The sequence below is a fragment of the Astatotilapia calliptera genome, chromosome 17 (assembly GCF_900246225.1).
Source record: "Astatotilapia calliptera chromosome 17, fAstCal1.2, whole genome shotgun sequence".
Lineage (NCBI taxonomy): Eukaryota > Metazoa > Chordata > Actinopteri > Cichliformes > Cichlidae > Astatotilapia > Astatotilapia calliptera.
The window spans coordinates 5,586,007-5,610,367 of NC_039318.1; the positions used below are offsets into that span (position 1 = coordinate 5,586,007).

The following is a 24,361-nucleotide window of genomic DNA, read 5'->3' on the forward strand; positions in this document are numbered from 1 at the left end:
CCTTTTGGTCTATCTAAACTTTTTGCTCTAGGTAAGGACGCTCAGCTAAACAAAATTTAACAAATGGTATCATCCTTCCAAACAATAGTAAAGCTGGTGACTTTTATTTATTTATTTTTAAATCACCCTTTTGCAGTATTTGATTATTACTATTAGAATTGTGGCTGCTTAGACTGACAGGTCTGGTCACTTGTGGGATTATAAAAAACAACATGTTGGTGGCACAGAATGTTAATTTTGAAGCTTTGAGATGAGATTTTCCTGCCCTTTGCAAACTTAGGTGCAAAAAAAACAAGGCGTGTCAGCTCCAACCATGATGCCACAGGTCATTGGCTAACAACTTGTGCTGACAAATTGTTGGCCAACGAGTGTTTCATACCACAATCAATCCATCATTTTGAAAAGATTTACAAAACAAACTGAACTATTTATTTAGTATGACCCCAAACAAGAGACTGACCCCATAACATCACCAGCAAAGAGACAAGGTACTTTCGGATTGGCTTCATTTTTCTGACTGAGAAAGTATGTCCATGTTTTATGCTTTATGGCGAAATGCTAGAGTTGGTGCTTAAAAGTGTGAATTGTGTAATTGCAAACGATAGTTTATTTCACGTAACTTAAGCCCATATTTTATAATTAGTATCTATATGGAAAGTACTTGACTGCGAAAACAGTTCTAAGGACATTACAAAATCATCCTTATAATTTCCCAATTGGAAGCAGAACATGTAACTCTGAACTCTTTGAAACAACACAGCCATCTCTGACTCAGCATTGCGAGCATCACATGGAGGATTGATTTGGAACACATGCTCTGCCAGAGGATGACTGAGGATGACACCCTCTTTGACCTTCCAGATGTCAACTGTCTTTGAAACTATCTGTCTCACTATAAGGAAACAGCAATCCAGAAAAACCAGAAGACAACCACTAACCTCAAATCACTGTGTGTTGCTTCATGACATTATAAGACAAACATGGACTACGTAAATCAACAGTACTCATTTCCTAAACGGAAAGAAATTCCAGCATTTTCTAAAGTCCTAGGGTGGGAAAGGCTCCACAGAAAAGACCAACATCAGAAATGATCATTTACATTTTTTTCCAAGTTCTTTCAGATTTATTTTGACAAGACTTTCATCCCACAGCTGCTCAGCCACATGCTTGAGAAGTAGATGCCTATGCTCTATAAGATCTCTCTCTCTCTCTCTCTTAATTTACATAGGAAATATCACAGTATTCAGTCCATAACACCACAGACCACTGGTATCCTATACTATTCTTTTCGAAATACACACTGCATAGCAGTAATTTTCTTGTTTTGATTTTAACACAAAATTCCTTAACTTGAAAATAATTGATTGTTATTGGTAGATGTTATCAGATTAAATGAAAATGACGTACATACTTCATAACAGGACTTCAAATTAAGTTAGGAACTTGTAATCTCTTACTGTATTAAATTAAGACAAGGCTGAGGAAAGTGCGATTTTCTTGTTTTGAATTTTTTCCCCCTGATAGTACAGTGCTAAAACTTTGTGTGCAAGTGTTTGCTTAGTTGAAATAATTGCTTAAAAATAATTCCTTAAATATAATTATAGATTTCAAAACAGCTTTGACAGAGCAACGCTTTTAAGGTAATGCTAAGGTTTTTTTTTTAATAGCATATCATAAATAATAGTTAGATATTTAACACACAGGCCGGATCTGTTTTATCTATTTAACAGTCATAAAACCAGTGTCCCTCACAGATATGAATCCATTAATCTTCTCTTGCTCTGTTGGATTGATGTATAAACATATAATTATTTTAAAAAATGTAATATTTTAATAATAATAATAATACCAACTTAAAGTAAGTTTACATTTACAATTTAAAAAGTGAACTACAAAACACTCCTTTAGCCTTAATTACCTGAAGTTCTACCATTTAATGAATTTTTGATCCCTCTTATTTTTCTGTTGTTCTTCAGTATTAAATAACATTATTACTTAATTAGTTTCCGTCTGTCTGATGACATCACTACTGATATTTCCACATAAGATTCATTGTGTCAGTTTTTTCGTTCGAGGCTTTGGTTTATTTTGTAAAGTTCCAGCTGTTTTTGAGTAATGTAATGTTCTTGGATTCCTGCTACACAGCCGGCATGACAGAATAACGTGACGACTATGGACCCAGCAGCTCTCAGCCCCTCATGATTTATGACAGGATTTATACAGTGCAGAAGTTGTGCAATGATTGGTTGAAAAGCCCCAGTAAGGAATACCAGGGGGCAGCTAATCACAGTCTACAAAGACTGGTTTCTGGCCTTCCTTGGTTATTGGATTTGCTACATCAGTTGATAAAGATGAAGGATTTTGTCATCAAAACTTTTCACCTTTGTCTACCTGCTACAGCTGCCCACACCGCTGGCCATCTCCTGGAAAGGAGGCTTCAATCTCTGAAGCCTGGACAATCACTTGAAATATGTTATGTTTTAGACTGTTTTGTTGTTGTTGTTGTTGTTTTTGTTTGTGTGTTTGTTTGTTTTTCCTGGACATGCAGTCCTGCACAGTATATACGTTGGCCTAGATATCAAATAAACATTAAAAGGAACCAATGTTTTAAATATTGCTTGATTAAAAAAACAACATCTCTGTCATCTTTGGATTTTTACTGTACGGTAAAATCAGTATGTATGTTTAACAGTGACATCATGGAACATTTCAAATTGTTCCCAGGATGGCTATAATTTTATGTGACATGACTTGAGCCCATTTAGCTTCTGATGGCCCCAAATGTAGGTGCTACCAAGGAAAAGGGACTGTCAAGTGTAATGCTTGTTTTGTGTTTACACTTGTTTTATTTAGGGGGTGGAAACGGCAATGATTTTTTTTTTATTTTGTTTTGAGGTGAGACGGTATGTTCTCCCCCCCAAAAGAAAGACTATGTAATCCTTTCAGTTTGTTTGTTTGTCTGGCTGCCTGTTTTTTGGCAGTTTAATGTCCACAGTTTTTAAGATATCATGCTCAGATTTTGTGTAATGGTAGATACCAATAACAGCTCAAGGTCAATCAGGTCAAACCAAAAACCTTAGCTTATCCACAATTTTTTATGGGTCTTCTTTAAACTTTACAACAATATGCTAGGTGTTGGGGGACATGAGTACCTAGGTTGGCTAAGCATTTGACCTTGACCTTCATCGTAGGTTACCAAGATCAAAGCTGACCTTGGAAAAAAATCTCCAAGAACCCATATTTAGTAATGTATCATATGAAAGGGCATGGAGAGAGCTCTACAACACACTTTTTATTTTTTTCAGTACAAAATTCTATGACATTAGAATGATCACAAAAATACACACTGCGTGAATGCTTAAAAGCTCAAAATTCTCATGTAATGATTTTGGCCAATTATTTTAGCCAGTTCTGCTTTAATCATGTGGGTAAAGATAACAAAATACCATTTTAGTATGTAATGCTTCACAGTCATTGGTCAAAAGTCAGACATCAGCATGTTGTTATAAAAGCAGGCTGACGTCAGCAAACGGTAATAAAAACATTGTGGGGGGGCTGTCGAGCGCTCAGAGTGCTGTTGTTGTAAATGGTTTACATACAGTTAGCCACATATATATTTGGTCACTGACACAAGCTTTGTTTTTGTGTTTTTTACCTGTTTACTGAAACATCCAATTATAGTTGTACAGTTATAGTTATATATGGACATAATGTGTCTCAACTTTCATTTGAGGGAAGTTTTGTCATGGTTCTGGGTCATTTTGACCCAGCTTTTTCTGTTTCTTATGTGTTGGTGTTTTTCTGATTATGATTTATGTTCTGATTATTTAGTGATACTGTTTTGATTATGGTTATTATTATTGCAGGTTTAGTTCCGTGTCAAGTCTGTCTCACTCTGTCTAGTCCGTGTCTTAGTAAAGTCGTTTTTCTTGTTTTACTTTGAAGGTTCATGTTCATGCCTGATGTCAATGTGTTCAGTTTTACTTTTCCCCTCGTTAGCCTAGTTTCTCCCAGCTGTGGCTCCCTCCTGTTTCCCATTCCCTGATTACCGCCCTGTGTATAGAAGCCCTGTGTTTTCCTGTGCTCTCTGTCGCGTCGTCTGTGTTACTCCGTGTCAGTCTGCATTACTCTGTGTAACCCGGTGTTCATTCTGCGGCTCTCTGCCATCTTTCTCTGTGCATTTTGCTCCTCCTCCCGTGAGTGTTTGGTTTCAGGTTAGTTCTTTAGTTTTCCCCAGTTTAGGTTTGTTAGCTCCCCGCTCTGCTCTTCCTGTTTTTGCCACTTTGTCACTTCTGTAAATAAACACTCACTCGCACCCCAGCCAGTACCTGCATTTTGGATCCTTTTCTCAATACACTACACGACTGCTGCCCCAGCCGTGACAAGTTTAGGAGTTTCAGCTCCTTAACCTGTGCATGTTACACCCTCTTTAAAAACCAAAAGTCAACCAAAAGTGATTGAACGATTGACTCAAAGGCAATTTTATGCGTGGATGTGGGCAGTTCTTTTGTTATATCTTAATCAACTAAGCAGATAAAAGGCATTGGTTTTGGAGAGAAGGAGTTGATTTGGTCAATTGTGAGAATGAAAGAAAGCAACTCAGCAATGAAGAAAGACCTGGAAGTCCACAGAAGACAACAGTATTTGCATGGTGAAGAGAAACCCCTTAACAACAGCCAACCAAGTGACCACTCTGAAGGAAGTCGGCATCCATATCCAAGTCTACCATAGAGAGAAGACAGCATGAAAGTAAATGCAGAGGGTTCACTACAAGATGCAAGTGACAAGCCTCATGAATAGAAATTATGGATGCTAACAACAACAAAAAAAATACACCAAAATTCAGAAAAAACATTCTTTGGACAGATGAAATCAAGCGCAACCTATACCAGAATAATGGCTAGAAGAAAATGTGAAGGTGTGGAACAGCTCATGGTTTAGGTGTAACTCTATAAAACATTAGAGCATACTGTGTCGTGTGAAATTTTGAAAATGTAGCAGTATTATAAAATATAACTAAAAAGGTGTTTTGGTTATTCTTCTGAAAAGTTTGGAAGCATCACAACATATGGCTTATCTGCCTTATATGAAATCTAAAGAATACCATTCTAATGTAACACTATAGTAAGTGTTAGACCTCGTTGAGACTGTATATTTGTCCCCAGTGTGAAATGCTTTCTACCATGAAAATATCTGTTCCCATTGTGAGATTAAAACACGGGCTGACCTGTCTTAGCAGAGTGGTTGTTCTCCTCCTGCTTGAGGATCTGATAACATTCTTCCTCAGCCTTCATGTGCTGAACAACCAGAGCGCAATCTGGGTGGATGGCCTCTGTCTGAAGGCGAGAAAAAAAGCTTTCATCACAGTCCAGTAACACAGAAAGACACACAGAAGTGCAGAAATACCATAATTTTCTTTTACATGACATGATAATGGCAAAGATAATGTTATTAATCAGTAGTTCAGTAGTGGTTGTGTTTTGGACTTTGTTATACTATTGACCATATATTAAAGAAATATCATATGGAACCTGTTGTTGGCCTCTCCCAAAAGTATTACTTATTTTTATTAAAGGCTTTAATAAGACACATTGTAATGTAATATTCACCACATAGAACAATTCTTTGAGATATATATATATATATATATATATATATATATATATATATATATATATATATATTTGTATTTTGCCAGAAACGCTAGAATCTCAGCTTAAACCTCACAAATTATTTCAACAACCACCAAACACAAAATCGCACTTCCTGCACAGCTCTCTTCCCCTCTCAATGTACTTCAAGAACAGTTTCCCATTTAAAAATCTCTGTTTTCTACATTATTCACTTGCTTTTTACACACCAGTCTACCATTGCGTACAGACAAGAAAGCCTCAGTACCGAAGAAATGTAAACTTTTTAAAATTATGACAAATTGCAAAACTCTTAGCTGTGACTCAAATAAAACCTCTGTAACTTTGTACTGCTTCAATCAGGTAATGTTCATATGATGATTCATGGTTTTCTTCAGTTTTCTTCAGGGTCTTCGGAGGAGGGGGACAACCTGTCTATCTCTGGGGGTGAGGTCACTGAGGCAGTTAAACAACTCCTTGGTGGCAGGGCCCCTGGGGTGGATGAGGTTCACCCTGAGTTCCTGAAGGCTCTGTATGTTGCAGGGCTGTCTTGGTTGACACCAATGTTCCCTAACCCTGCTGGCACGGTCTCTGCGCACAGAAAATCTGTGTTGCGCGCAAAAAAGAAATCTAACCTGAATTGAAATTAAAACTAATACTTTAACAATTCTGTTTTGCACTGTTAGTCAGTAAGTGACTGGCTGCTCCCATATGGGATTAGAACAATGCCACCTTATCCCATAGTCCAGCCAATAATAATGTTTTTATTAGTTTTTATTGTGTTGATAAGCCACGTAAACCCAGACTTATGATAAAATTATCTGCAATGTTTGGTTTTCTTTCTGAATACTATCGTTGTTTATATTTACTGCGGGAAGAAACAGTAAATACATTTTATAAGGAAAACGCTCGAAAACGCCTGTGGTCAAAAACAAAAACAAAAAAACCCCCACCCTTTCCTATTGGTGGAACAATGCACCATGTCGACCAGTCAAAAAATGATATGGCAACATGGCATTTAGTTGTTTAGAAAGGGGGATGTTTTAGGAGTGACGGCGGTGTTTTGAGATGTGAGAGATTTGCGCAAATCTTGTGTAGTTAGTGTGTAGTGTAGTCAATAGTTTTGTTGTGTGTGTCAGAACAATGAGGCAACTTCTGAATGTTACAGGTGTTACAGGAGTGATACATCTCCTGTTGTCAGGCCTGCAGGTATCAGGCTGTTGTTCTCCTTTATCTCATAGTGGACAGAAATTATTTTTTGGAGTGGCACAAATAATTTGTGTGGCATCAAATTTGATGCAGAACAGCTGATTGTTGAAATGTTTATTTAAAAAACTGCATTGGCTGCATTTTTAGGTAAACAGCTGCAAAAAACTTCATTGTTTGCATAACTCAGTTACTTTTTTGAAGAAGTAACTATATAATTAATTGCCCAACATTGGTCATTATATACTGTATTTTGCAGACAAAGAGTTACAGACTCTCTCCCAGACCACAGACTCATAATACAAGTCAGAGCTTTATATAAAAAAAGAAAAAAAAGAAAGTTGTGTTTTCAAAATTGGAGTTCAAGTTATTTTTTACTTCCAATAGTGTTAACATACTACACAGATCATGAACAAGATTTTTTTTTAATTTTCATTGTAAGTGTGCCAAAGCAGTTAATTAAAAGTAGTCTAACATAAATGTAAATGCTGTAATTTGCTTATTTTAATAAACCATGTAACTTGGATGGATTCAATGCTGGCGTGACCACAGTGCACACGTCTGATGTTGCTCACAGTGGTCCAAGGGACCGCTCAGGGAGTTTGTGTGTTCACTCAGACACATGAAAAATTAGAGGGAACATTGGTTGACACTGCTCTACAAGTTGCGTGTATATCAGGGGCGGTACCTGTGGATTGGCATACCGGGGTGGTGGTTCCCATCTTTAAGAAGGGGCATCATACTTCTCAGCCTTCCCAGGAAAGTCTATGACAGGCTGCTGCAAAGGAGAGTTGGTCCGGTAGTCAAACCTCTGATACAGGAGGAACAACGCGGTTTTCATTGTGTCATGGAACACTGGACCAGCTCTTTACTCGCTCGAGGATACTTAAGGGTGCATGGGAGTTTGCCCAACCAGTCTACATGTGTTTTGTGGACTTGGAGAAGGCATTCGACCATGTCCCTCTGAATGTCCTGTGGGAGGTCCTTGGGGATTATGGGGTGTCTGGCCTATTGCTACAGGCCATTTGATCCTTATACAACCATTGAAAGAACTTGGTCCGCATAGTCAACAATAAGTCAGACTCGTTTCAAGTGGGTGATGAACTTCGCCACGGTTGTTGTTTGTCACCAATTCTGTTTGTAAAAAGACAAAATTTCTAGGCATAGCTAAGTGGTGGAAAGCTTTCACTTGGTTGGTCTCAGAATCTCAGCTCTGCCTTTCGCAGATGATGTGGTTCTGTTGGCTTCATTGTGTGATGGCTTCCAGCTCGCACTGAAATGGTTTGCAGCCGAGGATGAAGTGGTGGGAATGAGAATCATCACCTCCAAATTTGAGGCCATGGTCCTCAGCAGGAGGAGTGTTCATACCAGGTCAGGGATGAGTTCCTGTCCCCAGTAGAAGAGTTGTCTTGTTCGCAAGTGACAGCAGAAGGGAGCGGGAGATCGACAGATGGATTGGTGCCACAGCAGCAGTCAAGCGGACGCTGTTCCAGTCCATTGTGGTCAAGAGAGAGCTGAGTGTAAAAGTGACATTCTCAATTTACCGGTCGATCTATGTCGCTATCCTCAGCTATGGTCACGAACTGTGGATCAAAAAAACATGATCACGATACAAGCGGCAGAAATGACCTTCCTCCGAAGGGTGGCTGACATCTCCCTCAGAGATAGGGTGAGAAGTTCAGCCATCTGAGAGTGGCTCAGAGTAGAGCCTCTGCTTCTCAACATTAAAAGGAGCCAAGTATACCATGCCCAGTCTCTTTGGTACACCATTTGACCTTAGAACTGAAGAAGCTTCTCGGATGAGAGGTGAAACATCTTCAAGCAACTTAAAGAACTCCAGACGCTTTTCTTTGCAAGCTCCTTTGACTCTTTGGTACATAGTTGGCCTTTGGTCCAGATGGAATCTGGAAGAAGAAGACAAGGTCTCTCCTCACTGTAACAGCACCATGTGATGGATCACTGCCACACCTGCTCTCAAGAAACCACTTGAATAGGACCTGCCGGACAAAGTGGAGTAAGATTCACAAAAGCCAGATATCATGCAGCAATCCAAGGAAATTTAGGAACAAATGAGGAACAAAGTAACTGAGATTTCTCAGGTTATAAAGCTGTTTCTAAAGCTGTGGGACTCCAGGAAACAACAGTGAGAGCCATTATCCACAGATGGCAAAAACGTGGAACAATTGCGAACTTTCCCAGCCAACCAAAATTAGCCCATGAGCGCAGCAACGACTCATCCAAGAGGTCACAAAAGACCCCAGAACAACACATCCTCACATGCCTCAATTAAGGTCAATGTTTAGAAGGGCCTGCATCGCACAGTTACAAGACAAAAACCACTGCCAAGCAAAATGAACACAAAGGCTCGTCTCTGTTTTGCCAGAAAACATCTTGATGATACAATATAAAAACAACATTGTTAAATAAACATAGCACAGTAATAAAATAGCAAAAGTAGTTGATCAAAAATAGCGCATTATAATGCAAAGGATTCAGTTTGATGCGGAAATGTTTATGACATCTTGTATAGTGATTATTGTATGTATTTGTCACAAAAAGAACTGTTGTACAGTTTTATGGCAAACCATAGTTTTTTGAGGAATCCTTTATAGCAGCTTTATACCTTAAATAGGTCTGAGAGAGAATGGTAACAGATTATTTGTCAAGACGGAGAAATGTGAATTGCATGTGACAACAGTGTCTATCCTGGGCTGTATCATTAAGCAGGGCAACCTCAAACCTGGCCCAGACATGGTCCAAGCGGTGGTGGACTGGCCAGAACCCTCTGACTGGAAACAGCTCCAGTGTTTTCTGGGCTTCATTAGTTTCTACTGTTGTTTCATCCGAAACTTTAGCCAGATCGCTTCACCTCTCACACACCTAAATTCTTCTAAGGTGCTTTTCAGTGGGACTAGGCTGCTCAAACCATTTTCAGTAACGTTGAGCAATGCTTTGCCTCACCTCCTATCCTGTCTTCACCTGTCTCTAACCAGTTTATTGTAAAAGTGGAGGCTTTGGACTCGGGAGTGGCAGCTGTCCAACAGTATGAAGGTAAGCTTCATCTTTGTGCCTACTTCTCTCATCATCTCTTCCCCAAAGAATGGAACTATGATGTAGGGGACAGATTGCTCCTGGCAGTCAAACTCGCCTTGGAGGAGTACCAGCACTGGCTTTATCGTCTGGACGGATTACAAGAATTTTGCCTACCTTCAAACTCCTAAATGGTTAAACGCCTGGCAAGCCAGGTGGACTCGGAAAAATGGAAATGAGTAAAAAACAATCACCTATAGCACCAGGTCACACAACATCTAGCCCGAAGCTCTGTCCTGGCAATTCTCCTCCTTAGAAGGAGCTCCAGAGGATTCTCTGATCCTTCCAGCCTCCTGCACCATCAGGGCGATCTCTTGGGAGGTCAAGTAGGTTTTTGTTCAGAACCAGACCCCAGGACTGTGCTGCTCCACTCCAACCACAATGAGCGCCCAACTCGCCTGGGTCGAGTATGTCCACAACAGCCTCACCTCCTCGGCGACTGGGTTATCTTCTTTTGAAGCGTAGCTGGCTTATCAACCACGGCTCTTTCCAGCAGTCGATGGTGAGCATGAAGTTCCTTCAGTTCAACACTATCTCTCCCGGTGCCGCCATCTTTGGAAGACAAACCTGGCGGACCAATGTCGGAATCCTGCACCTCCCTACAAGCCTGGACAAAAGGTGTGGCTCACCACGAGGTATGTCCTGGTCCAGACTGATTCCAGGAAACTGAGTCCTAATTTATAGGGCCTTTTGTGATTGGCCCAATGGTTAATCCTGTCTCTGCCAGCCTAAATTTAACGTGGAACATGCAAAGACCAGAGGTTTATCCTCAATGTGCAAGTGGAACCAGAAAAGGCTGCTAGCCATTCAGCCTGATGAGTTCAGGCCATTGTTAATGGGACATAGACACACCGGTGAAATGAAGACAAGCTGCAGTTTCCAATGGGATCCAAGCCAAGCATGCTTCCAGTGACAATAGCCAACTGCAGATACAAGATGGCAGTGACACAAAGGATGGGTGGAAAAAAGGCAAAAAAAATTATAGAAAGAGAAGGAAGGGATTGCTTTCACTTTTATACATTTTAATTTGTATGTTTTTTATTTTGGATGAGGCAAGGTTCCTAAGGGAAAACTACTGATACTTGATTGTGTGACTTTTTCATGAGGTCAAACATAACTGGGCTGGCTTTGATTTTTCGTTTTTATGGGCCGATGATTTTTTTTTTTTTTTTGTAAACGTATAAACAATGAAGGGTGGTGGATTGGCCAGATGCTGGCCGATGTGTAAAAATAACTCAGTTGTTTGGTGGTGGCTATGGCGGAGCTTCCACAGAGGCCAGCAGGTGGATGAGGGAAAGGGGAGGCAGGTGGAGGAGAGACTCGAGGCGGCCGCCGAGTGTCAGGTGAACTGAACTTCAGGTAAGAAGTTGTGACCTGCAGTCTATCTGGGTCAGATATAAACCAAGTTTAGGTGTAGTTTTTTTTTTCGTTGTGCTGACTTTTTACAGTCAGTTACAATAACTCGCACTGCGTACTAGCTAGCATGATGGAGTTTCTATACAGCTGGGTGGGTGCTATGATGTTACTGATAGTGAACTTTATTTTAGTCATAAGGTTAGTTAGTAGAGTTGCCAACCGTCCCGTACAAAATGGAATCATCTGGTATTCAGAGAAAATATTGTGCGTTTAATATTGAGCTGAGAAGGAACACAGCTAGGATGGAAAAAGACACAAAGCTGGATTTATTCTGTCGTTATGCTGTCAGATGCCTCTTCTTCTCTCATTCTCTCCCCCTCCCTCTCCTGTTGCTACTTCAATCATGAAACTGATCAATGATCAGCTGATCGGCTTTTCTGACGCAAGTCCTGTCTCTCTTGTTTGTTTATCACCCACTTTGCGCCAAAAAGAGGAAACCAGCGGATGCAGCAGCACGTTTAAGCTTGATCAGCTGTTGTTAGAATTTATTTAATATTAATTTCTAGTATCAGCTGATGTTTGCTGGAGCCACAGCTGTAAAAGCTGCCGGTCATGATATCGGTTTCGATATGTGGTGAGAGGGAAACATGAAGATGAAACCAGGAGATGTCCTTACTGAATCATCAGAGCTGAACAGGTGATGGAGAAACAGGTTTACCTTTTAGGTGACATGAATGAGTTGAAGGGAAGTTATGAACTGTTTCTGAGAGATAAATAACACCAATATCATTTTCTATGTAGCTAACAGCTGGTAACTGTGTGGGGGCGGGTCTAGCAAAGTTTTGCCATGGGGCCAGGTAGGGCATTAACAAGGAGAGGTGGGCACAAGGAAATAATTTTCTTTCTTATTCTCATTTAAAATGTCTAGCTGTTATTAAATAATTATCTGAATCTTACAACCAAATTTTTATTATGACCTAAAATGTATAGAAATCATACATATACCAACAAGACGGTGTACACCACTGTCACAACTGTGTTTGTTTTCATTCAAAGGCTTTATGGCTTTTCCTAGAATACCTGGTGGGCCGGTCTCTAGTCCAGCCCTGAGGTCAAGCTAGAAGATTTAATGAATATCTCACCAGCAGATTTAGTCAGATTTTGTTTTTTGAGATTTTGGTGACAAAATGAAGTGTCAATTTATCTTTTGACATGGTTTCAACATTCTTCTTCCCAGTGCACATATTTACTTCATTCTCCCTGTGACAGCTTAGAGAATCTACTATTCAAAGTCAAAGTCAAAGTGAAACTTTATTGTCATCGCTGCTATATACAGTACAGGATATAGAGAGACGAGACGACTAGGCTCCAGTTCCATAGGAAGAGTAAGAAATAAATATACACTTTAAGACTAAGGTAAGGGGAGTAAATATACACTTTAAGCTAAAAAGGATCAATAACAGTCTAACTTTACAATTTACAATTGTAAATTTACACTAGCCTTGAAGTGGTTTAAAGTGACCAACGTGGCAGCGTTACAGTTTACAGTATGAGTGATTTAAAGTGACCTTGAGTGAAATAAAGTGACCAACATGAACAATATTCCTAAGTGTAGGATTGTCCATAGAGCAGCATCTGTATTTACAAAGGCAGTGGTATGTGGAGTGCAATAGAGTCCGTTAATGGTTTGTGTGGGTATGTGTGGTGGGGGGGAGTGGCTGAGCCGGTAGTGAGTTCAGGACTCTGATGGCTTTTGGGAAAAAGCTATCTCGCAGTCTGGATTATCGGGCCCTGATGCTGTGATAGCATCTGCCAGATGGGAAGAGGGACAAAAGTCCTGTCAGGGGTGTGAGGGGTCAAAAAAGAATACACCATTAAAAAAAACACTGAATTTGCCAAAGCGCTATCAGCCGCTGCCTGCTCGTGGAAGCGCCACGAGCCGGAAGTCCTTTTTTATTTTGGATGAGGCATTCAGAGGTTGGAGTCTTGAAATGAACCCCTGGAATGAACTGTAATGAGCACCCATGACAGCAAAAAATGTGGGTGTTTGACGTCCTCTCAAAGCGTTGACATTTGCTGTCAAGGCTTCTCTATTTTTACTTATATTCACGCCTTCTCAGGAATGTGAACAGGAGGACGTCAGAAGCTTAGATCTAAAAAAAATCTGAGATTATAGTAACATGTGCCAAAAATGTAGATTCCAACAGCATCTGGAACCTGTGGTTAAATTTGTGTCATACTTTGCTATCAAGTGAATAATTTTTTTTTGTTTGTTTGTTTGTTTTTTGAATGTGTGTGTGTGTGCGTGTGTGTGTGTGTGTGTGTGTGTGTGTGTGTGTGTGTGTGTGTGTGTGTTTTGTTTGTTATTTTTGGCATGCAATTGATTTCTTCGGATGTGTTTGATTCAAACTGTGTGAAGAAGCTCTAGTGGAACACCTGCCTGTAGATCAGATGGTGACACTGCAGGGGAGTGTGACATTTAACCTAGTGCTCTCACAGCAACCCAGTGACCTAAATTTTTTCCTTTTTTTTCTCTAGTTTGCATAGCAAAAATCCTTGGGCAAGATACTAACGCCAAGCTGCTCTCGAATGCATCCATCAGAGTATGATTGTTTGATAAAAAGCACTTATGTAGAGGAGAAACCAAGCATAGAAAATGCTTTATAGTTCTGTAAGTGCTTTGAGGGGTTGGAGTAAAACAATGCTATATAAGAACTAGTCCATTTACCATATAGAAAATACAAAGATGTAGGGGGGAAAGTACTTGTGTGAATGAGATGTGCTATATAAAGTGTTTCAAGTGTGTAAAGAGAAAAGCACTATAAGAAGAACCAGCCTACTTATTATTTTACAAGTGTTTAAAAATCTACATTTTAAGGCCACCAGATGGCAATAGGTTGGGTTGGTTACATGATAGTTCTCGATGAATACAAGTAAATGGTTCGAGCCCCGGCTCGGACAGTCTTGGTCGTTGTGTCCTTGGGCAAGACACTTCACCTACCGCCTACTGGTGATGGCCAGAGGGGCCGATGGCGCGATATGGCAGCCTCGCTTCTGTCAGTCTGCCCCAGGGCAGCTGTGGCTACAACTGTAGCTTGCCTCCACCAGTGTGAATGTGAGAGTGAATGAATAGTGGAATTGTACAGCGCTTTGAGGTTCTTGAAAAGCGCTATATAAATTGTTGTTTTTGCCATAAAAAAAGTTTTATTTTACCCAGAAATTGCTAGAATTCAGCTAATGCATGATGACTGGTGAGTTAATGATTTACAACGGGACATATTCCTTTGATGGCACCAGTTTACACATTTACAAATATACAGTACAAACCAGTCAACAACAGAAGCTTACACGATTGTGTATATAAGAATTGCTCGATTGTGCAGGTTGAAGGTAACGTGTGTCAGGACACATGCTTGAAAGTAAACTGGTGCTCTGGCGTGAGCTCCCTTAGATGTCAGACTACAATCCTTGTATAAAAACCTTCTTGTTATATTCCGTCATTAATAAACATAGAAGGCCATCTTTCCACCAGCTATTTTCTATTTTAAGTACTGTTTCTATCAGCCCTTTAAACATATTACTGTACACGAGGGAGGAGAATTTACAGTGAAAATATTAAATATTCCCGTAACGTTTTCCATCTGGGTGGCCTGTTAACTCCTACATCATTAATAGTTCAAATGTCCGGGAGTAACACGTGAGTGCGCGTGGCTGAAGACTTGATCTGGCAGCACAGCCTCACTGTGACACAAGACAGTGCTTTCTTATCTACCCTGTAGGCTTATAGAACAAGCCTCTTTTATACAAGCAAGATCGTAACATGACATACTGTCTGATGGAGCAGCACGGGGTGTCACTTTCGAATGTAGTGATGCGCAGTGAACCTGGAATAGCTCATATGAGCAACACAAGCTTGCTGATGGTTTCTCTCCTTTAACAGATGCCGAATAATAGACTCACTCAGAGAGAAGAGCGTGAGTGCCATTTGAGCAGCACTTTAATTATTGTAACTCTCCATCCTATCTGGCAGCAGTTTATGCGGCTGTGGTGTCATTTAAATCCAATCACTATCTAAAACAGGTCGTTATTGCAGGCACCTCCAGCCAATTTTTAGTCAGTTCCACTTGTTAGCATTCCTTTTTTTTTTAACATACACTGGTCCCTGAGTCTGTCTGTCTGTCCTCTTTGTTAAATGTCTCACATGTTGGTAAACATGCATGTTTGCCTTATTACTAAGGGTTCATATTCATGTCTGTACAGCAGTTAATTTGCTCATGTTAGCACAAAGACTGTAAATGAAACAGCAAACCCAGCTTCATCTAAAGCTAACCCATAGATCCAGAGACCAGCCCTTGTCATTTTCACTTTAACACTTTGTAGTTTGTTTAAGATCTGTAATATTTTGATAGAAACCTTTTGCTAAAATTGTGATCTAAGGCTTTGGGAAATACTTAAAGAACTCCAGCTCTATCCATGCACTTGTAGTTGATGAAAGAAAGTCGAGGTGCTTCCTTACCTCTGTGATGGTATTTTGATTAATGTGAGTTATATTTTACTCCGTTGTTAAGGTCAAATAAAAAAACTTGAAAAGGACACATGTTTATCTTACTGTAGGTTCCAGAGAAGTGCAAGGATTAAATCAAATTTTAAAAAATATTTTTATACTTTTTACATTTTTAAATTATCTAAATTGCTGGCGTTATATACTTTATTTATATCCTTTCTCTAAAATCAGACTTTCTTATAAGATATAAAAGAGTGAACCATCTGTATGCTGAAAATCAACTGTGAAGTCAATCTTTTCATTTCAAGGCACAAAAGTCCTTCCTGTCTTTTCAGCAACTGAGTTAATGTCACTCATTATTTGCCCCCAAAAATCAATTGACTGCCTTCGGTTTCAAAAAAAAAACGCAGCCATCAGAAGGGCACTAACAGGATGATGGCACATTTCCTCATGTTGGCTTCTCTGCACTGGTTACATGTGGCCTTTAGAATTGATTTTAGCATTTTACAGCTTGTTTTTTAAGGTAGAGCTTGCCTTGGGCTGCAGACAGAGGGTAACAGGTTATTTGATGTCTAATGGGAGAGGCTTCTGCAGGCGATAGGAACGTTACAATCTATAACTTGTTACTCAAGACCTGCTATTAGGATATTAAAGGTAGTTCTATTTGTATTTTTCAAATAGAAAAAAAATGAATTGAAATCTCCCTCCATAGCATGCAAACACCACTTCTCCCCTCCTTGGTCTTTAGTGTTTGTATGTGGCCTGTCTCTAGCCACATCCAAAAAATGCAGAATTCATCTGAAGAAAAATGTCCTTCCTGACCACTGTAAATATTAAATATGGAGGCTTCCACAAACCAAAAACCTGCTCCTATGTTTTTTCAATGGATTGACAATAAGTTTGTCAGAGTGCATCAATTTCTTGATATAACAGACATAATTACACAGTAATCTATGCATATTTATGAACACATACTTTTTTTTGTGTTGTCAGCGTTAATCTCATTAAAATGACATTAACGCCATAACCGCATTAATGCGGCAAATCTCTGTTAGCGAGTTAGTGCAGATTGGCCCATGCATGGGGCTGCACAGCATCAATGCATTAGTGCAGTTAGCTCGTTAACGCCGTGCAGCCCCAAGCACGGGGCGATCCATGCTAACTCGTTAACGGAGATTTTCCGCGTTAATGCGGTTATGGCGTTAATGTCATTTTAACTAGATTAACGCTGACAGCACTACTTTTTATATTAAATAACCTAAGAATTTATTGAACCCACCTTTATGAACTTGGCTGATACATATCATTCTAATATAGCAGCTTTCTTCTCCATCAGTTAAATGCAGTGTTGAATTTTCTTGGTAATTTTAAACCTTCATTATTTACGTTCATGTTTTCACCCACAACAGGGAAGAAGAAGACAGCTGTAGTTGTATAACTCCCTTCCTTGTTATGTAGTGCTTGTAGATCAGAGGAACCGTGTAAAGCCATTAGTAGGGATGTCTGTGGCCTCACTGGTGTGCACATGCACTCAAAATGGGAATGTAGTACTGAAAAACAACTTCATGGAGATCAAAAACTAACATTTCAAAGCTGTACTACACTGTACTGTACTGTATGTGTGCCTCCTATTATCAAACAAACTAGGAACAATTACCTTATTCTGCACTGGGATATCTTTATGATTTACTTTTTAGTCCACATTATTCCCATTTTGGTTCAGTCAGCATTCTCATAAAAATCTCTGGCTAAAATTTTCATCTGTTATAGAGACAGACTTGCTGGATGACAGAAGAATCAATATTGGACTTACACCAGAACACCTCTTCACCTAAAAGCTATTGCCTGGTGCATATGTACTGGTTATGGTTCATGGTAACACCTTGCATGATGCTAAAACCATTTAGACTTGTGCTTGAGTGCACTCAACATGGCAACCTCTCTGAGACTGTTTCTGTCTGGTCAGAAACATGCACACGTAGCCTACTGGAGTTTTTGTAGGTCAGTGCAAGTGGCAATGCTCCTCCTGTTTTTCCTGGTACAATTCTGCTGCTTGACTGATGCCCTTCTACAGCCCTGTCCAGCTCCCCTAGTGTTATGACCAGTTTTCCGATATTTCCTCCACACACTTGAGATTGTACTGGGAGACACAGAATACATTCTTGTGACTGCACTTACGAATGTGCAGGTCTGGAAGGCGCTCGACTAGCTATATAATCTCAATCGGATGCAGGCGCCATCTCATGTTTGCAGACTAAATCAAGATCAAGTGTTTCCATGTGGTCAAATGTTTTTCGACAAAAGCCTTTGAGTCAGATATGGATGGCAGTGATTTTGAAAGAGAAATATGAAAAACCCAGGGTTTTAAGTAAAGACTGTTACTGTACCTTACACTGAAAACATCAGCAATAAAGTAATAAAAGGCAGTCATTTTCTGTTGAATAAAGTTTTCCAGCTGATCAGTAACTCACAAAAGATACTGATCTGCTGCCATCTATAAGGAAAAAGGGGTTAAAGGCATCTTGAGTCCATGACAATCTGATCTTTTCATCTGGAGCAAAGAGCTAATAAATGAAGAGGCAACACAGGATTATTATGAGCATTCGGGATCAGGGAAAAGACACAAATCACTCCATAGCACCAAAAGAAGAAACTCCACAATGGTTTTGAATCAAAATTCATATAAGGACAAAATGCAAAAGAAATGTGCTTCACACTAAATTGTTTACGCCATTTGAATTTCAAACCCCACATGCATAGTAGAAATGGGGGAAAAGGGAGAAAATATTTCTACGTTCTCATTACTGAAAAAAATTTTTGAAGCCAAAAGCAGAGAAGACTCAAGTGAGCAATGAGGGTTAATGGAGTCACAGGAGATACTATTTATTCAATATTTATTTGAGCTATACGAGTTTGTTCTTTGAAATCCAGTCCTCCTCTTGATGGCTGAGGTACATCTCAAATTCTACTTTTTCGTTATAAAGGAAAGAAAAATCAAAGCAGAAAAACAAAAGTCAGACAGACATGCAATGCATGCATGTATTGGTTCTTAAGTCACATGATCCGTGGCGATTTGTCACCACTGGAGACAAATTAGTCATCTAGCAAGTAATTATCATCCTAGTTCGAATCAGATGTGCCAGACAAACATGAACGCAGCAGGTCAATATCAGAAAACAACTCCTAATCTACACATTCTGTGATTATGATGGATGCGATGTTTCCACCTTAAATTTTTAGAAATACTCATGCAAATATTAGTGATTTTCACATAAGATCATGATTACGTTGGAAGCAGAAAATTATTATAACACTTTAATTTATAAAATTGTTTAAAACATGCTTTTCTATTTATGACAAAATAAATGTTTGATGTTAGAATATTGATGCAAATGTATACAGTGCAGTTTGATTTAAAAAAAATATATATATTTTACAATTTAGATGTTTAGTTTAGCTCTTTACAAAAATGCCAGCATCATGTATAACTCACCATTTGCACAAAAGTCCATCTAATGTAAAATGAATTTGTTTACAACAAAATATGGAGGAATCTGCTCAGGTAACATTTGGGGAGAGTAACGTATATGATGGTGTAGCAAGTAAAGCTCCCATTTCAACAGCATTTAACTATTTAACTATTAGCACTTACTCAATAGATATATCAGCCATCTGTTTTCATTGAGGTAGTGACTAATGGCTAATTGCTAATAATAAAAACCATTAGGCAGCAAACCTTATCAATCCTGCCTGCCTATAATAATAAGACTAAAATGTGTTATGTTTCTTTTAAACTCCCAGACTGAAGCTGAACAAGAGAATCTTAAAATGTCACAAATATAGATTGTACAGTTACTATCGTTTTTGGGGTTTTTTATTGTTCATATTGTATTTGTATTCTAAGCTTTACACACACAAAATGTCTGTTAGTCTGTAACTTCTAATTTAAAGGGGCAAAGATCCCTAATTCCCTTTCCTCAATGCTCAAACAAAGGCTACACTCATGATAAACCCAATGTACAGTCCCACTACTACAATGAAATAATTCATAAATGTACAAAGTGAATAAAAGTAAAAGTTAATAAAAAAAAAAGTAAAAGATTTGATTGAAAAATAATTTTCAAATCTTTTAAGTCATGTCAGTATAAAAACAATGTGACTGAAATCGTGTTAAAATCACCCACACAGACACATTACTTCATGTTCCAACTCTCCTTGTGATAAGACAGATGAGGTTAAGCTGTGCGTTTGGACTCACCGTTTCCCAAACCGCCGACTGCATGAACAGACCCAAGTAAAGAAATGCGTCCGTCCATTTCAATCGTGAGCTTCCAGTGATAAGCATGCTCTGCGATGACATCTATGCTCGCTTTGCAAAGTGCATGTAGAAAAGTAGAAAAAACAGATTACAACAAACTATTTCCTCCTTAAATTTCCACGACTGTCAACACCCAATGAACTGAGCAGCCGGCTGACAGTTCGCCGGTATTAATGCCGCCCGGTCTCTCTCCAGTGTCCGGTGAGTGAGACAGTGCGCATTTACACGCAGAGAGGAGCCGGTGCTGGACAGAGCCAAACAGTTTGCGCTCCTCCCTGAAATGGAGCAGAACACACAGACGCAGATGCGCGCTGACAAGAGGGAAAACAGCGAGTGGAGTCTTCACGAGCAGGGAAAACGGTGTGTTTATAGGTTCGAGGTTTGTACTCTAATTGCATAAACGGATAACACAGGATAACTTTCAGGCTCCGTACTGCCATGCAGATGTAGCTCCTGAAAAATGTATGCACAAAAGTTTAAACCTCATTTTGCACTGAATACCTGTTTTAGGAAGGGATAAACATGTATTTAGAGTTGTTAAGATTTAAATTATGGTTCTGTTTAAATACCCAAATAGTACAAAGGTTTTGCATCAAATTGTACTCCAAATACCCAAAATAAAAGTTCTACAGAATCATATCCATAATATTACTGAATCATAGTTGCTTTTTGAGTATTGTGCGTATCACTTTACAATCCCCATTCCAAAAAGGTAGTTCAGGCTGTGTGGAATGTAAATAAAAACGCAATACAATGATCTGTAAATCTCATAAACCCATATTTTATCCATGATAGAACATAGAATGTTCTAACATATTTCAATCAAACGGGGAAGCACTGTATACAACCGTGCCTCTAGAAGTACAGCAGGTTGTTTTCTAACTGGACTGATGGGGGTTCCAGCCCTGGATGCTCCAGTCTGCCTGCAAAAGTGCTTCTGTGCATATCAAACTGTTACAGACTGCCAAAATCTCACTGCTTTTATTTTGTTTGTGTTTTGGTTTTTTGCTTTAGCTTGTGAAATGGAACGGTGATCATGTCTGGATTCCATCTGAAATACAGACCTGAAGACAAAAAATTACAGTACAATATTAAATATTAAGTAAAACAGAATATATACAACGTGTCTTTGCAGAGTATGAGATGCAAAAAATGTTTGCATGTATCAGTGTTTGGATAGTTTTTTTCGTCTTTTTTTTTAATTTATCGATTTGTTTCATTATTTTGCAGAGATCTAGTTTCTTATTCAGTCTGTTCCTGGTTTCAGTTTATTCCTTATGTCCCCTTGTATTCTTGCTTCCCTTATGTTTCCGTATCTGTCCTTGTCTCATCTGTTTTGTCCTGTAGTCTCATGTGTGTAGTCAGTCTTGTGTGTGTTTACCTTTTGATGTTTAGTCTGTGTTTCTATTTCCCTCAAGTTCAGCCATGGGTCTGGCTTCTGTTATTTTCTGTAGTCATTTGTCCCTCTGTCTCATCTTCCCTGATTTGTTCTCTTCTGTGTTCCCTGATGTCTTAATCTCATCCATACTTGTCTGTCTCCCATTTCCCTTGTCTAGTCCTCCTGTTCTCATCTGTTAAGTTCACCATACTTTCTCATTCAGTCATGTGTTTTCTGTTTCCTCTGTCAGTCATGTCTGTTTTCTTTTTTGTCTATATCAAGTTTGTATGGCTCAGTCTCTGTCTCAGTTTTCTGTATTATTTTAATAGTCCCTCATACTGTGTGCACTGTTTTCAGTTTAACTACCATTGTCTCGCCCCTGCGGTTAGTGTCAGCTGAGCTCCCACCTGTTTCCTCTTCCCTTGTTACCTGTATGTATGTGTCTCAGTCTCCCTTTGTCCTTTGATGTGTTTTCCTTCATACCTATATACTGTGTGTTCCTATATCCTGAGGTTTTTTTTTTCCTTTTTGTTTCTAATTTCTGATTTTTTTCCCTGTAGTTTCCTAGTTTCTTAGTCCTGGCTTCCTGTCCAGCTTGCATTGTTAGTTGTATAATTCATAGATAGCTAGATAGCTAGAATCTTTATTGATCCCACAAGCAAAAATGTGGTACAGCAGCATGATAAAGAGAAAAAATGTACAGTCTACTAGTACATAACAACACCTGCATTATGGTATAATACAAAAATCTGTTTAGGATCTTGGAAAAAGAAATAGAAGAATGTGATTCTCACAATGCCACCAATACCATCCAGGTGAAGAGTGAGCATGCTGCAACAGGTATATAACAGTATCACCTACCCCCACAAGAGACTGGCAGGCAAACTGAAGACTTCATTTGCGAGCTAGGTCAAGCAATAAACAGTCTCCCCAGCACCTTCATGACATGTGACTTCAAAGCAACTGGTCTGAAGTCATTAAGGCCAGAAGAGGTGGCTTTCTTTGTCTTCCATAGTGCTGGTACTTTTTCCTGCAGTAGACTCAGGTTTGATTGCTCAACAGGTTTTTGAGAAAATGGTGAGAAGCTTATTTATTTATGCCTCCTGGGGTACCGGCTGTAAACAAGGGCCCTCCCAAAGCCTCTGTCTTGAGCCATTCGGTCTCATGCAAGGTGTATCACAGTTGCTCGGTATCCCTTTTGGGGGCATCTTCACCATGCATTCTTTGGCCTTTCTATTTTACTCCTTTCTTTCAGGTTCTATGTTAGGACTTGTCTGGTAATGTTGTTGCCTTGTTTCTTGACTTGTCTTATCCATCTCCATCTTCTTCATCCGATCACTTCCTATGGAAGTACTTTGCTTTCTTTCCCCTGTGACTGCAGATCTTGAAATGTTTAAATATGAAGCATTTATGTGGAACAACAATTTTGTTAATTTTTTGTTGTTTTCCTCCTGATTACCTTTTGCATGTCCATCTTTATTTTGACTGTCATAAATCACAACATGTTGGCACCCACGCAGAATACATCACAACTCCTGAGTTATATACAGAGTCAAGGCAGACCTTTTTACAGTAAATTATAATATCTGTCATATAGACCTGCATTACTAAATGAAAAAATGACTGGGCCAAAGTTTTTGTCAGCCATGACAGCCATAAGAGGTGTGGCCTCTTTTGGAATCAAGTTAACCAGCAACGCAGACCGATTACAGTCATTTACCTGCAGTCATTACCTAAATGAATGTTGCCTTTTATTTAATTTGGGTGTTGTTTTGTTTTGCTTTAAGGCCTATTTTCCGATTGTTTAAGGGCTTAAAAATGAAACCCACCTTCCTGGAACTCCAGTGGAACAGAAACAGAAAACAAAAGCTCTGAAGGACTTCAGTGATCTGACAGCAGCAAAAAATAAGAGTCTCACTGTTTTGTTTTGTTTTAAGTTGTTTAAAACTCTATATGCAAATCAAAGAGTGCTAAAATTCATTCTGAGAGATGTGAGTAGACTGGGCGATGTCTTAAGGAGCAGGGTAATGTGATCCTTTTCTGCAGGTTTCTTAGTGACTTTTTATTGAACTACCACAGTCTAAATGGCTTTTGATAAATGTGTGAATAAGTCAATGAAAGAAAAAGAGAAAAACAACTTGTTCTTCGTTGATTCAGAATGTCAACTGAAAGGAGATTTTAACAGAGTTCCAGTGCACAAAGCCTTCTTTGCAAAGATGAATGCACATTTGAGAGTTCAGTGATGTAAAAAGAACAGGCACTGGTCTGCATTGATGTGGAGAGCACATGAGGCAACTCAGTGGTTTGATAAGTGCAAACATAATGCAAATCATATATAGTAGCCTTCAGAATCTAGATCTCACAGATAAAAAAACAAAAATAAAGGGACTGGTTAGATTGTTGTCTCCAACATCATTGGAAGAATGGTGTTTAACTCACTGGGATGGACACTCAGAGAATCAAGGAGGACTGAATCTCTCTTGACTGAGACACTATTTGTATTTTATATATTTATTTTTAAATTGTATTTTGGTTTCTACATGTTGTAATTGAGTCTTATGTTGTCCTTCATCACTGCACAATGAATCCAGTTGGTAGCATAACACAACTCCAGAACAAAACTAAAAACCCTGTGTCAAACAACCAGGACCCTGACAAAATCAGTTACGAAATATGGGAGAAATAAACTTGTCTTATTAATTTTTATCAGAATATTCTTGCAATTCCAAAGCTAAAAACTGAAAAATTGAAAGTGAATTTTCATGACAAATTTTCAAAATACAGTTTGAAAGCAAATAAGTGCGCATATTGCTCCCACAGCATGTTAATGTGGACTTGTCGACTTCTCATGTGGACCGTCATTGTGTATTCAAAGCAAT

General features: G+C 39.1%; 1 protein-coding gene across 3 annotated transcripts in view; it reads right to left on the minus strand.

The window, feature by feature from the left end:
* The window catches only part of ghrhrb (growth hormone releasing hormone receptor b), a 73,752-nt gene extending 53,388 nt beyond the window's left edge, over positions 1–20,364 (minus strand). For 2 of the 3 annotated variants that reach the window (XM_026147033.1, XM_026147036.1), the window contains exons 1-2: positions 20,045–20,364; positions 5,228–5,336 (exon numbers count right to left, since the gene is read on the minus strand). In XM_026147033.1, coding sequence (XP_026002818.1) covers positions 5,228–5,336; positions 20,045–20,146 — 211 coding nt within the window. In that variant the 5' untranslated portion in view covers positions 20,147–20,364. The remainder of the gene's footprint in view (positions 1–5,227; positions 5,337–20,044) is intronic. The other variant, XM_026147035.1, reaches the window with a different exon arrangement.
* Between the last annotated feature and the right edge of the window lie 3,997 nt (positions 20,365–24,361).